Source organism: Taudactylus pleione, unplaced genomic scaffold, assembly GCF_031769625.1.
Source record: "Taudactylus pleione unplaced genomic scaffold, aTauple2 ptg000573l, whole genome shotgun sequence".
Taxonomy (NCBI): domain Eukaryota; kingdom Metazoa; phylum Chordata; class Amphibia; order Anura; family Myobatrachidae; genus Taudactylus; species Taudactylus pleione.
The window spans coordinates 2,063,407-2,076,460 of record NW_028284975.1 but is presented as its reverse complement, the minus strand read 5'-3'; the positions used below and the strand labels follow the sequence as shown (position 1 = coordinate 2,076,460).

The following is a 13,054-nucleotide window of genomic DNA, read 5'->3' as shown; positions in this document are numbered from 1 at the left end:
CGACAGATGGAGATTTCATGGCCTTTTTTGGACATCTGAGATAGCCGACCTGCGTGACCCCACGGTCACTCAGCTGGCCACGGATCACACTATGGTCCGACTGCAACAAAGGAATTGCAAAGCTGCTTGCGTTCACTGCTGAATTAGGCCCTAAGTGCAAAAACAGAGAAATTAACATAGGGCCTGATTCAACAAGGATCGTAATTGCAAAGCTGCATGCAGGCAGCTTTGCAATTGCAATCCTTGCATTAATGCAAATGCAGCAGGTGTATGACACTCCCTGCTGCATTTGTGATCCCAGCACTGCGATGGAGGTCGCAGGCTGGGATCACCATCGCGACCATCGATGGTCACGATGGTGGACGGTGCCGGCCGGGCGGCCAGCTGAGTAAGCCTCATCTTATTCAGGCAGGGAGGCTTGTGAGTCCAGCAGACTACAAATGTCCGCGCAGTCCCTGGGCTGGCCACTCCCAGAAAATGAGGCGGATATGCCCCGTTTCCAGGAATGCCGGCCGACCCTGCCCCAGCACTGCCCCTTAAATGCCTCTGTCTGTCAATCAGGCAGAGGCATTCAAGGGCTTGCCTGCGTCTTAGCAGGACCCATTATGCATACTCACAGAATGGGTCCTCCGCACACGTACATTCCTGATAATCAGGAATCTGCGTTCAGCAGTGCACTTGCATGCAGTACTGAATCAGGCCCATAGAGAGATCTGAGCATTAATGGATATTGGGCCTGATTCAGAGATGAACACAGCACACGCAATGGGTCTCAGATACCCCTTCCACGCTCTGACAAGGACCCAGGAAAAACACAGGTCGTGTGTCAGTGTGAATGGTTCTGAGCCGGATATGATGGAGTAAAAAAAGGTGTCCCCGGGTTACTCTATCCAGGTTATGTTAAAAAGTACCCTGTTGGTGGATTGGAAGAGCTCTAGGATAATGTCATCAAGCCACACAACCACACCGATGGCAATTTGGCAGGAATCAAAGCGAAAGAGCTGCTATTTGAGGGGAAGAAGAGATATATGGCAACATTGAATGGATACTGAAACGTTACTGTCCACTTTTAATGACACAACTTGATGAGCCTGTTCTGCAGGACAGACAAAGAGGGCCTGATTCAGGGTCAGTCGCTAAGCTGCATTCGTTCGCTCCAAAAAGGGGCTGGGTATGCAAATGCCGCAATCGCACTGTCTGGCTTAAGGACGCCCTCTATGTCTTAGAGGGAGACGGCAGTGAGCGTACACAGGAGTATAAAGCCACCCACCTTTCTATCTTAGCACACGTCATCTCCAGAAAGTGTGTGATTAATCGGGAACATCGAGACCCATCGGAGCTGCACGCAGCACCTGATGTAGCCCCTACCCCATCGCAAGCACTGCGATTAGTTCAGGCTAAAATACAACCAGGTGACTTGTACAATGACGCTACTTTGCTAATTATGCACACCCATTAAACTCAGTTTTGACGCTCAGACACGCCTGCGTTCGCACATCCACTCCCCCGTTCACAAGCACCTTCCCCTATCACCACCCACAAACAGCGCAATCTGTCACTCATAGTAGCGTCCAGTCTGTGTACTATGAGCACCCGATTCCCGGCCACAGTCAATGGTTCACGCATGCGTATACTTTGGCGCATATGCATGCGCAGATGTGCGATAATCGTACATAGCGAGCGTTTGCAGCTTAGCGACTGAGTCTGAATCAGGCCCAGAGTCCACAGTGGAAGGGGACAACCCGGGATTTACCCAGGACCAAAGTGTGGCGAGAAGGGGAGGCAGTTGAAATCCCAGCAATCGGGATGACGGTGCTCAGAATGTGGCCCCTGAATCCTGGAGCTGGCATCCTGACCACCGGCATCCCGACGGTAAGTAGTGGAGTTAGGGGTAGGGTTAGGATAAGGCAATAGGGGGAGTGTTAGGGTTAGGCACTGGGGTGGATGGTTAAGTTTAGGCACTGGGGGAAGGTTAGGTTTAGGGTGCAGGGAGGGAGGGTTAAGGGTACGGCTAGGAGTAGGATACTTCATGACAGGTATCGGAATGCCATCATCGGGATTCCATACACAACCTGTGTGAATAGATGCAACATGGATATCAGATTCTGGGTTTGATCTGGGGTCTGGACTGGGACCATTGAGAAGGTCTGATTGGAACTGGAGTGAATGAAGCTAGGTAAACATATGACGTGTCACCTCATTCTATTCTTCCTATGGAATGACAAAACAGGATGGAGAACAGAACAAATACCAGACCAAGGAACTGGTGTGCTACCCAGCAATGGTGGTAACACTAACTGAAGCCTATAACATAGATATACGAGAAGTGATCAAATAGGAGGTATGAATGGTGCTGAATATAGGTGATGTGCCAGGAACACTGGATGTGAATTCAGTCCATATAGTACACACTAGGGATATGTGCACTCTGCAGATGAGGAATAAATGTAATAGCACAGCGGTTCCCAATCAGGCAGAGGCACAGAAGGGGCTGCGTGCGACTCCACAGGACCTATTCTGCATACTCGCAAAATGGGTCCTGTGTACGCGCAGATTCCCGATAATCGGGAATCTGTGTTCAGCATTGCACTTGTGTGCAATGCTGAATCAGCCCCTGAAGCAGGAAGCAACAGGAGACAAGTGCTCTCAGCTGGGAACTAAAGAGTACAGGAACACTTGCAGGAGAAACAGGAGTCAGATGCCAGACTTGCTGACGCTGGAATAAGGAACAGGTAAGATATAAGTTGTACTGGCAGTATTAAGGCACAAGTGAGGGATTTAAATACTGTGCACAGGACGGTCATACATCGCACAGGTCATGTGGAAACTAATTCCTCGGGGAATGGACAAATCCAGAGTCAGCTGACCAAAGAAAAATGGCGGCGCCCATGCCGCGCTGGCTTCAGGAGAAATGCCAGCACGCAGATTCTAGGTCGTCACCACAGGTGCCCTTTGGGAAGACTGGTCAGCTAAGACATGCCAGCTGATAAACTGGCAGCGCAGGGTGCGGTAAGATGGTCTGAAAGCATACTCAGTGACAATAGGTTGATCCCATGTTCATTAAACGTCCCTGACCTGGGATTTGTGTGTGAAAGGGGTATTAGTCATTAAATTGCTAATGTAAACTGATACATGTATCCAACTGTTGCAAGCTGATTTAGTTTTAACAAAATAGCTGTAATTGGCAACAAAGTTTCTGTTTTCAAAATTATGATAGATTTAGCAAGGCTCTCTTTGAGCAGACAGAAATAGCATATTACTATATTACATAAAAAGTGTCAGACTACAGATATATACATGCTGCATATGTATCCAGCTGAGATAATAATCACATTCTGTAAAGTCATGATATAGAAACAGTATAATTGATGGATTTCAACAGGCTGCCCTACTACTATTGAGTATGTCATTTATGGGCTTTAAATAAATATGCCACAATAATAATATCCCCCCTGTACTTATGTAAAGGGTGCAGTGACTATTGGTTTGAACGGAGTCTTAAATTTAACATATGAGGTGCAGCATAGCATGCACTGCATATGAATCTGATGTTATGTGCGCTGAAACCCCTTCTCCCCCATGTATTAAAGTGGGGCTTGGTGTTAAATTACTATGCGCCCCTGTCATTATCGGTGCTGTTATCTACAAGATAACAGTGACGCTATGCTGGGGAATGGGATAGATGTATTATATCGGCACGCATCGTGCCGCTATAACTCTTTATACTAAGGCGAAGCAGGAAGCACTACCAATGAGTGTTGGTGAAATCTCCCCCCTCCAGCAATCCCCGCCTGAGCAAACAGTGCATCAGTCAAGTGCTGATGCGCTGTATCTCCATTCCCGACCAGCTCCAAGGGGCATGCGCGGTATTTCGCGTGCAGCCAGGAGCCGGCAGCCGCCACAGCAGGGACAGTGGGGTAGATTAACAATCGTTACATGTCATCACTTTTTAAACATCGATGATGTGCTTGAACGCATGTGCAGTTGCCACCATCGCCTGCATGGAATTGAATAAGCATCTCTGTGGGAATGAATACATTGGGGGCATTTCAATTAAGCGAGAGTTGAATAGCAACGGGAAGTTGGTACCGGAGCTATTCAATTTAGCACGCTGTTTAGTCCAACTATTACAAGTCGGAGAATGACGGTTCTCGCAACTTACCCTGGGTGTTTAGATACGAGAACCGGCATTCTCCGACTAAGCTACCGGCTGCAAAGCTGTTAACGTCATACTTAGCCAGCAAACAACCTTGCGGCCTGTACTATAGTTGGATATCTGCTCGCACCCTCAGGAGGGTGAGAATAAATCCTTCAGTCGCCCTGAATTTATTAGCTCTGGGAACGCCTTACCACCGCTATCAACAGCGCGCTGTATTGAATCTCCCACATTAATAGTTGGTTTCTTACGACCTATCCTACTATTAATCCAGTTTTCCTCCCATTAGTAGAGGAAGAAGCGAATTCTAAAATGTATACGCTTTGTAAAGTGAAAATCCATCCCCAGCTATCAGGGTACGCGATTATCATCAAGTGCCATAATAGTTATGTGATAATCATACAAGACAAATAATACTATTGTCTAACAGTATGTGCCGGTGACCCGTCTGCTGCTGCTGCTGCTGCTGCAGTCCTCGTCACCACCAACGTGTTTCGCGCTCAAAACTTCCACAGCGTCATGCAGCAGCAGCAGCAGGCCAGGGGCACAGGCAGGGGATGAGGGGCGGGGCTTAAGTCTAGCACGGCCCACTCTCTCTTGTTCTCCTCAGTCTCCGCCTTTAGGTTCAGTGGCCACACGCTATTGGGCAGCTTCCAAGCGCAAGTGCCCGGATGTTACCAGTTCCTCCTTATAAACAGTGGCTGTAGTGGCGCGTGCTTTTTCGCTGTGATTCATCTGCTGCCGTTTGTGTCGGACCGAGGTTTGAGATTGGCGGCTGCTGTGTGCGGATCATCATTATCATCATGGTGAGTGTACCCGGATGCTGTGCGGGCCATGGTTTGTGACTGGCCGGGTGTAGGCGCTTCTGTTATCAGTTCGTCGATGTGACGAGTTCCGTGTGTGGCGTGTGGCCGAGCACTGGGGGGGGGGAAGGGGTGCGGGTGTAGCCGGGGCAGGAGGCACCTGCTGTGTGCCGCACGCCTCTCGCTCTCCGGCATCCATGTCCTCGCACCAGCCTCCAAAGTTGCAATGTAATATAAGAACTTGTGTTATAAGTGTAATGTATGACCTGTCCTAATCTTTGTCTACCGCTCGGTTACTCACACTCCTTCTCCTCACACCAGGCTGGGGGCAAGGCTGGCAAGGACTCTGGCAAGTCAAAGGCATCTTCTGTTACCCGGTCATCTAGAGCGGGATTGCAGGTAAGGAGATGGAGCCGAGTAAAATGTATTTGTTAAGACTATTAAGCAACGAGCCGTAATCTATTGTCTTGGCCCTCCCCCGCCCCCCCCCCCCCCCCTCTCTCTGCTCGGTTTGCATAGATTTGGCTTTACTCCTCCATGCATGAGTAGCCTGGAACCATAACTCTCCTGGATGAGCTTTTTCCTCTTGTGGGTGAACTTTGTTTTTAAATGTAGTGTGCTAAACTATTTGTGTGTGCTCACCAGTTTTCTTTCCTATTGTGCCATAAGGCCACCCACTTTAAATACTATAATGTAGGTAAGTCTCCCTGACCTAGTTTCTGGAAACTAGACTATCCCAAGGACTGAATGACATGATTTTAACGATGGAGCAAGCGTAACGTACACAATACACTGAAACATACAAAATATCGTTCTATGCTGCATGTACAGATGTGTTGTCATACATCTAAACTCAATACACCAAGTAGCGTGACTTGCCTGGCGTATGTTGCCAGTTCCATGCAACTCTCCTAGGGCTGGGTTTGTTTTTTTGTTTTGTTTTTTTTACAGAAAATCCATCCGTCTGCTGGTTTGATATGACACTTGAATATCTGTATATGATGCACAAGGGAACATGGAATGAAAATGCAGCTGCACTGTTGTAGCACTTTGCATACAGATTGCTGGACTCATTCGTACAGATATAAAAGTGTCACATATCATATCCAGCAGTCTGCTGGTGCGTTCTAATCACTAAACAATGCGACTAAAAGTCCGTATCCACTTCCTGACTGAAATGAGAGCACGATTACAACATTGTAATCGTGCTGTAGTTTTAGTCTGTGATAAGTCGTTCAGTTTAGGCACATCCATCATCCCATATATGCTGAACCTGATGTGATAGTCAGGTTGACTAGCCTGTATGAGTGATAAATGTCAAACGACCAGCGGACACGCGCATTGCAGGTCGTTTTTGACATTTACATGGCCGACTATTAGCAAGCGATTGAACGATAACGACGTCATTATCGTTCAATCGGCCTGTTTAATTGTCTAGTGGATACGCACCTTTAGACACATTTTCTGCAAAAAATGCTCTGCGCTAAGTCTCGTGAGACCTGCTTTTTCGATGGGGGCTTTTTGGCGCTACTGCAGCAGAGCTATAAGGCCACCTCTGTAGTGGTATTGCGTCCTCCCAGCTGCTGTCAAGCACAACAGATGGGACTGTGTGCACAGCAGTCGTTCATCGCAGTCAGGTGTTTATACTATAAGATATGCCTGATTATATTGTGATCCCTGTCTGGAACCTGGTTAGCTTCTTAAACATGTGTTTTTATATTGACTTCTCTAAAAACTTCTAGTTTCCAGTGGGTCGTATCCATCGGCTTATGAAGAACAGAACTACCAGTCATGGGCGTGTTGGAGGAACAGCTGCAGTATACACAGCAGCTATTCTGGAGTATCTTACTGCTGAGGTACTACACATGTAAATGTACTAATGTATAGTAACCAATAAGTGGAATATTGATCATGACAATGTACGGTCCATTTTAGATTGAAAATTTAGTTTTAACTGCATTCTTTGGACTTCCTAACCTAGTAGTGTGTAGATATTCTTATTCTAAAACTTTTCTAATGCCACATCACAAATGCTTTGCTATAGCAGGTTGGTTGTCTAAAAACAAGCTAAGCACAGGGTATATGTTAATCTTCAAATACACTTGAATTTTAAGTGACACCTGAATAGGTGGTAACTTATGTTGGTGCACTGTTATGGTGCATACCCACGGTCAGATTTTTCTTCAGATCTGAACGATAACTATTTAAAAAATCATTCATATCAAGGAAAATCTGACATATCTGTCAGATGAACGATTTGAACGATGCGCGTTCCTGATGGTCAGATAACGATATCTGAAATCTGATGTGTTTGCAGTCAGACTTGGATGATTCCATTCATTTTAATGCAGTCAAAAATTTTTCAATCTTTGGTCAAATCGTTCATCTGACAGATCTGACAAATCTGACAGTGTATGCTCACTTACTCTGCAGCAGGTATTTAGGTGGTGCATTCTGCTCTGCAATTGCTTGGCGATACAGTGCCTGACTCACAAGTGGTTATCTGCTGGGGCATTAGTATAAAATTGCAGTAGTGGTTTCGCCAAGTCACAGCCACTACTGCATATCTGTTCACATATATGAATCAGAACCGCAATCAGTAGTAAACAATGCCTGGGTGCCTTGCCAAAAGTGTAGTCTGCAAGTGCTTGTAAAATAGAGAACTGGTCAGTGATGACTAGCCCACTGCGCAATCTTAGTTCATAAGAACAATATGGTAGAAAATGTGCTGTATGTGTGTCTGAGACCGGTATCGAAGGGTGTACACTTAAATTAAAAATGCTCCATTTCATTAGAACAGTGGTTTGAGCGCCTGTGCACTAGAAGGGCCATCATGCAGTTTAACAAATGCTGTGTTAAGTATTACATGAAATTACCTGCCTTTCAATGCCTTTCTACAACTAGAAGTTGCAGACTTGCAATGCTACTGTGTTAAGTTTATTTATTTTTATTTTTTTAAGGTTCTTGAATTGGCAGGCAATGCGTCTAAAGATCTGAAGGTCAAGCGTATATCACCCCGTCACTTGCAGCTAGCCATCAGAGGTGATGAAGAATTGGATGCCCTCATTAAGGCTACAATTGCTGGTGGTGGTAAGTATATTGACATGAAAGTACTCCTTTGCTTGTCTAGTATTCGTGAACACTTAGTATGGACATTTCAATGTTTTATGCTTGTATTTAACACCGACCTTGAAGTTATTCCTTAAATCCAATAAATAAGTTGGCTTATTATAAAATACTATAAATGATGACTTTTGGTACCTAACGGCATAAGAGGTCTTGATCATTGCTTGGAAAAGTGAGCTGCTCCAATCCACATGTTCTTGAGGGTGGGGCAGAATGAGACTCTTAATTTTCATTGGTCTATCAAATCCTACCTCAATATGAAAATGCTAATGAGTCTATAATGCAGAGGTTCCCAAACTGCTATTACTGTCCACGTTTTAAAGATATCCATGCTTGAGTTCAAATGGTTAAATTGACTGAGGTACTAATTAAAACACCTGTGCTAAAGCATGGCTAGCCTTAAAATGTGGAGTGTAGTGGCAGTTTGTGAACCTCTGCTATAATGTGTACCAGTGGTTCCCAAACTTTCACTTCACAGCACCCTTAAGGGGGGCATCCACTACACGATTTTAGCAGGCGATTGAATGATAACGACGTCGTTATCGTTCAATAGTTTAAAAATCGTTTATAAATCGTGCATTGTTAGGTTAACGATCAACGATGCGCGCTCCCGCTGGTTGTTTGATCGTCTCGTCAGTCGACTGAACATGCTGGTCAATTTCACTTTATCTTTTAAAGATAGTTTGCAAATCTTTCAGACTGAACGATAAAATTTCAAGGGAAAATCGTTTAGAGCTTGAACAGGGAGTAGATCGTCTAGTGGATGTGCCCCTTTAGTTTTTCACAGCACCCCTATGCCAAAAGAAAATACCTAACTTTCTATCCTAACGAAGTAGCCTTTATAAATGATCTAAATAAAAAAACTAAAAAGTAAGATAATCCTGCAGATATTTGGAAAGATGAGACCCAAAAAGCAAGCTTATTAAAAAAGTCTGAATGATTTTCTCTCCATATTATGGTATGGCAATGTCAAAATCATTAGATGTTTGCAGATAATGCAGAGAAAAATCACTTCTAAGTTATCTGCTTTCATACATACTGATGTTGGTTTGTGTCAAATAGCACTGGTTAATAGTGCGTTTGGCACTTACCACCTCTTACATCTCCCCCCAGTGTTACTGACTATATTTAGCATTGGTGTAGGGTGGAAGGTGTTTTGAGGACTATGGTAATATTACGTTGTTATAGACATTTTAACTTAAGACCAAGTGTATAAGAAAAAAAAGTAAGTCTTATGCACTTTCTCTAGTTAAAATATCTATAACCATGTAATAAGTTTACCATGGTCTGTCATACACACCCCACACCAGTGCTAAATATAGAGATTATTTACTGATTAAAAACATGATAAGTAGGGGTGAAATATTAAATTACATATATTCAATTTTAATAAAGAATAACTACACTACCTCAAAACTTCAGACATACTGTATCACAATGTCACTAACCTATGTACAGGAGGGTCCAGGAGTCACACTAAGGTGCAGTCTACCCAGCAGGAGAAGAGTAGGAGGGAGTTGGGGCTGCACTGCTCTGACAGTCTGAGAGGCAACAGCACAGCATGGGGCAGTGGTGTGTGTAAATGGCCGCAGGCTGCTTAGAGAGGTAGTGCGCAGCCTGACCAATTTACTAGCTGAGCGGTTGTGGCGCAGACTTTGGGAACCGCAGATGTATGACAATGTGTGTCAAAAAAAATAGGGGATAGCCATTCTGTTTTCTAAATGTAATACATTACAAGATCACTTGCAGAAACTATTATTCCAGCTATACTGAAAATGTGCAATTCTCATTGGTCTAAGAATCGTGCTGATGCTTCAGCTTCCTTTTGTAGTGTGACCAGTACCAAACATCAGCTTGTACCCAGCTGCACTGCAAGTGTAGAAATTAAAACTTTCTCTGAATTAGTCTTATACTCTGAATGTTAAGTTCTTTCATAGTAGAAACTTGCACTTCAGTATGTTCAGCTGTTAACCTTATTTGATCCCATGGTCTTGCTTAAGTTGGCTTCTAGGGGTATATTTACTAAAGTGTGGATTTATAAAAGTGAAGTTGTTGCCCATAGCAAACAAGCAGATTCTAGTTCTCTACTATCCTGCTAGATAAGTAGCATTTGGTTGCTATGGGCAACACCTCTACTTCCATAAATATACTGTACTGCTATTGTCTGCAGTGCTAATCCAGATAAATTGGAGAATTGAAGCATAAAACCGTATTTTCTTTTCCCTGTAAATTGGCTAATTTGTGTGGTAATTGGTTTAAGTTCTAAAATGTAATCTTGTTTCAGGTGTCATTCCTCATATTCACAAATCTCTAATTGGCAAGAAAGGACAACAGAAGACTGTTTAGATGAACAATTAACTTTGCAACATGGCTATGGACTTAAGATTTACTTGACTTGTCATTGGAGTTACAAGAAGACATCTGGAATTTAATTGTAAACAATTAAGTTTTGGCTTCAAAGAAGCCAGCTTTGCATGGTCAGTTAGGGTTTTAAACTTTTTTTAAATTCTGACTATTTACTTTTTGTATGCATTGATTTTGTAATGGTTTTGTTATTGCTAGGTAATCTATTGAATAAATCTACAAACAAGAATGTCATTGTGATTCATTTGATCTATTCCCACTTTGAGTAGCTAATTGGGAAAACATAAAACATTTGGAGAGATTAAAAATGTTCCCTTACCACATGCTTGCTAGATTGCATACATAAAACGTAAAATGCCTCATAAATGATGTACCAATATTCATGTATTGAAATTAAATTTGCCTTTGTTGTAGACCTTTCATTACTGTGGTGTATAACTGATTTAAAAGCCCCAAAAATCCCCAATTTACAAGAAATATCAAATGGTATTGCAATATATCAAGTTGTACTTAATTGTGAAAATTGAATTATATTGCTGTAATCTGTATAAATCATGTAAACCACTTTTAAGGACATGCCTACTCCTGTTAAAGGGGTTATGTTGGTGTGCTATATAAATGGTAATCCTATAACTGACAGGAGGAACACAAGTGACTAGACCAGGCATTTTTCTGGGATTATGATGGTTCAGGGAAGGGGTACTGCATCTGAGTGCATCCAGGTACCTTCTAAAGATATTTAATTGATGTAACAATATTTCTAGAATCAGATTTTTAAATTTTTGTATAATTTCCAATGTGTTTAAACATAATAGCATAAGATGCGTCTCTAGAGGGTATGCAGTCGGGAAGCCGGCGAACCTAATCCCGACAGCCGGCTTCCCGACTGTCATATCCAGACAAGGGTGTGGACAAGAGTCGATATTCTGACTCCTGTCATTAGACATATGCCGGGAGCCCGGCATCCGGATCAGGGGGGAGGGTTAGGTTTAGGGTTCCGGGGGGGACTAAGGGTTAGGCACCCCCCTGGGAGGTTAGGTTTAGGCTAGGGGAAGAAGGGGGGGTTAGGGTTAGGCTTTCCCCCCGGGAGACTTGGGTTTAGGTGGCGGAAGGGGGATTAGGGTTAGGCAGCCTAAAGGAGAGTTAGGGGGTAAAATTAGGTTAGTACTTTTAGGACGATCAGTATTTCCTCTGCCGGAATGCCGCTGTTAGGATTCCAACTGCCGGGCATGGGTCCAGCGGTAAATCATACAGATTCCCTCTAGAATGCATATCAAATGTTTAACTAGTACAAAAAAAGCAAATGCCTATCTAAATTAAATGAAAATGCACACTTGGGCATAATCTGTCCTAGCAAAATAGTCTTGTGTGACATTCAGAGCTGATCAGTTTTTAATGTCTACAATAGCTTAATTTAAAGTTTAAAATTTGTCGCAACACAATTGGCCATTACAAAATACAGTTTCACTGGTTAACTTGTAGGAGATGCAACCTTGGTCACCCTAACTGCAGAGCCTTGTGGTTAGTGTTGGGAAAACTACTGCACTGCACAATCTGCCAATTGAAAACCAGGATGGGTGGGAGAACCATATATCAGTATTTAAATGGTCCTTCAGATAACATCCTCTACTTCTAAAGCTGGGCATACACTGCCTGATAAAATGCCTCAGACCGACAGACATTTTATCTGGGAGCCTGCCAGCCGCTGATGTCCGCGGCATACAGTGATTTCTCAGTGTATTCGCCTGACTTCAGAGCTCCGCTCCTGGGGGAGGAGACCTTTCCCTGTTCCTTCTAGGGGAAGGCACACAGGAAATGTTGGCCGTGACTGGGCATACACTGCCTGATGCGGCTGACAGTTTACCCCTTAAATATCGCATCGAACGGGCATGCTGGACAATCTGGCATACCTGACCGAGCAATATTTAACAGTCACCCGCACGCTACAATTTTAAGGGCGAACCAGATATTGGGCGGATCTCCTTGGTAATTGTAGTATGGCCAGCTTAAGGATTATAGCTGGTTTATTATATAAAACTAGGAGAGCCTTGGAGGGTGCTACATGCAAACTTTTCCCCCTTGGGCTAGGAATGTTCATCTCGAGGTGAACTATATAAAGATGCACATGACTTGAAGAGAACTGAAATTGGAAGTCTGCAAAGCCATGTGATTGCATGTGTTCCCTCCACTGAGATTCTCTATTTTCTCATATTTGTTGTATGCTAGGAGTTGAAAGCGGATTTGAACAAAGCCGTAAAGCAGCAATTTGATTTATAGATAAATTCCTTCAAATCTGTGCTCTGTCTGGCCTGGTATAGGAAGTGTCCTGTCATTTTGGTTGGTTTTTGTAAATGTGGTGGGAACCGGCATTTCCAAATAAGCCGTTATGCAAAGAATATTATTATCCTTTATTTATATGGTGCCACAAGGGTTCTACAGCGCTTTACAATGTACATAAACAAATGAGCACAAGAAAACAGTTATTAACAGTACAAACAATGCAGGACAGATACATGATCAATACATTGCTACATAACACTAAAGCTGCATACACACAACGATTGAGTTAATGAACGATTTTAGTAAACTATTTTCTACCTTGAAA

The 13,054-nt window shown here is 43.6% G+C and overlaps 1 protein-coding gene and 1 non-coding gene across 2 annotated transcripts; both read left to right on the top strand.

Annotated features, from left to right (window-relative positions):
• Window positions 1-4,834: 4,834 nt before the first annotated feature.
• H2AZ1 (H2A.Z variant histone 1) lies at window positions 4,835-10,871 on the top strand. The gene is made up of 5 exons (XM_088453217.1): window positions 4,835-4,962; window positions 5,281-5,358; window positions 6,702-6,815; window positions 7,920-8,049; window positions 10,370-10,871. Exons 1-5 carry the CDS (start codon window positions 4,960-4,962, stop codon window positions 10,429-10,431), a joined length of 387 nt encoding a protein of 128 aa, XP_088309343.1. The 5' UTR covers window positions 4,835-4,959; the 3' UTR covers window positions 10,432-10,871.
• LOC148481566 (small Cajal body-specific RNA 18) lies at window positions 7,624-7,708 on the top strand. The gene has a single exon (XR_015871901.1).
• Window positions 10,872-13,054: the final 2,183 nt, after the last annotated feature.

What these genes read in the sequence shown, in the direction of transcription:
- H2AZ1 (XM_088453217.1), top strand. An exon ending in TGGAGTATCTTACTGCTGAG is followed by an intron (nt 6,816 to 7,919) that starts GTACTACACATG and finishes TATTTTTTTAAG; the next exon opens with GTTCTTGAATTGGCAGGCAA. An exon ending in GGCTACAATTGCTGGTGGTG is followed by an intron (nt 8,050 to 10,369) that starts GTAAGTATATTG and finishes ATCTTGTTTCAG; the next exon opens with GTGTCATTCCTCATATTCAC.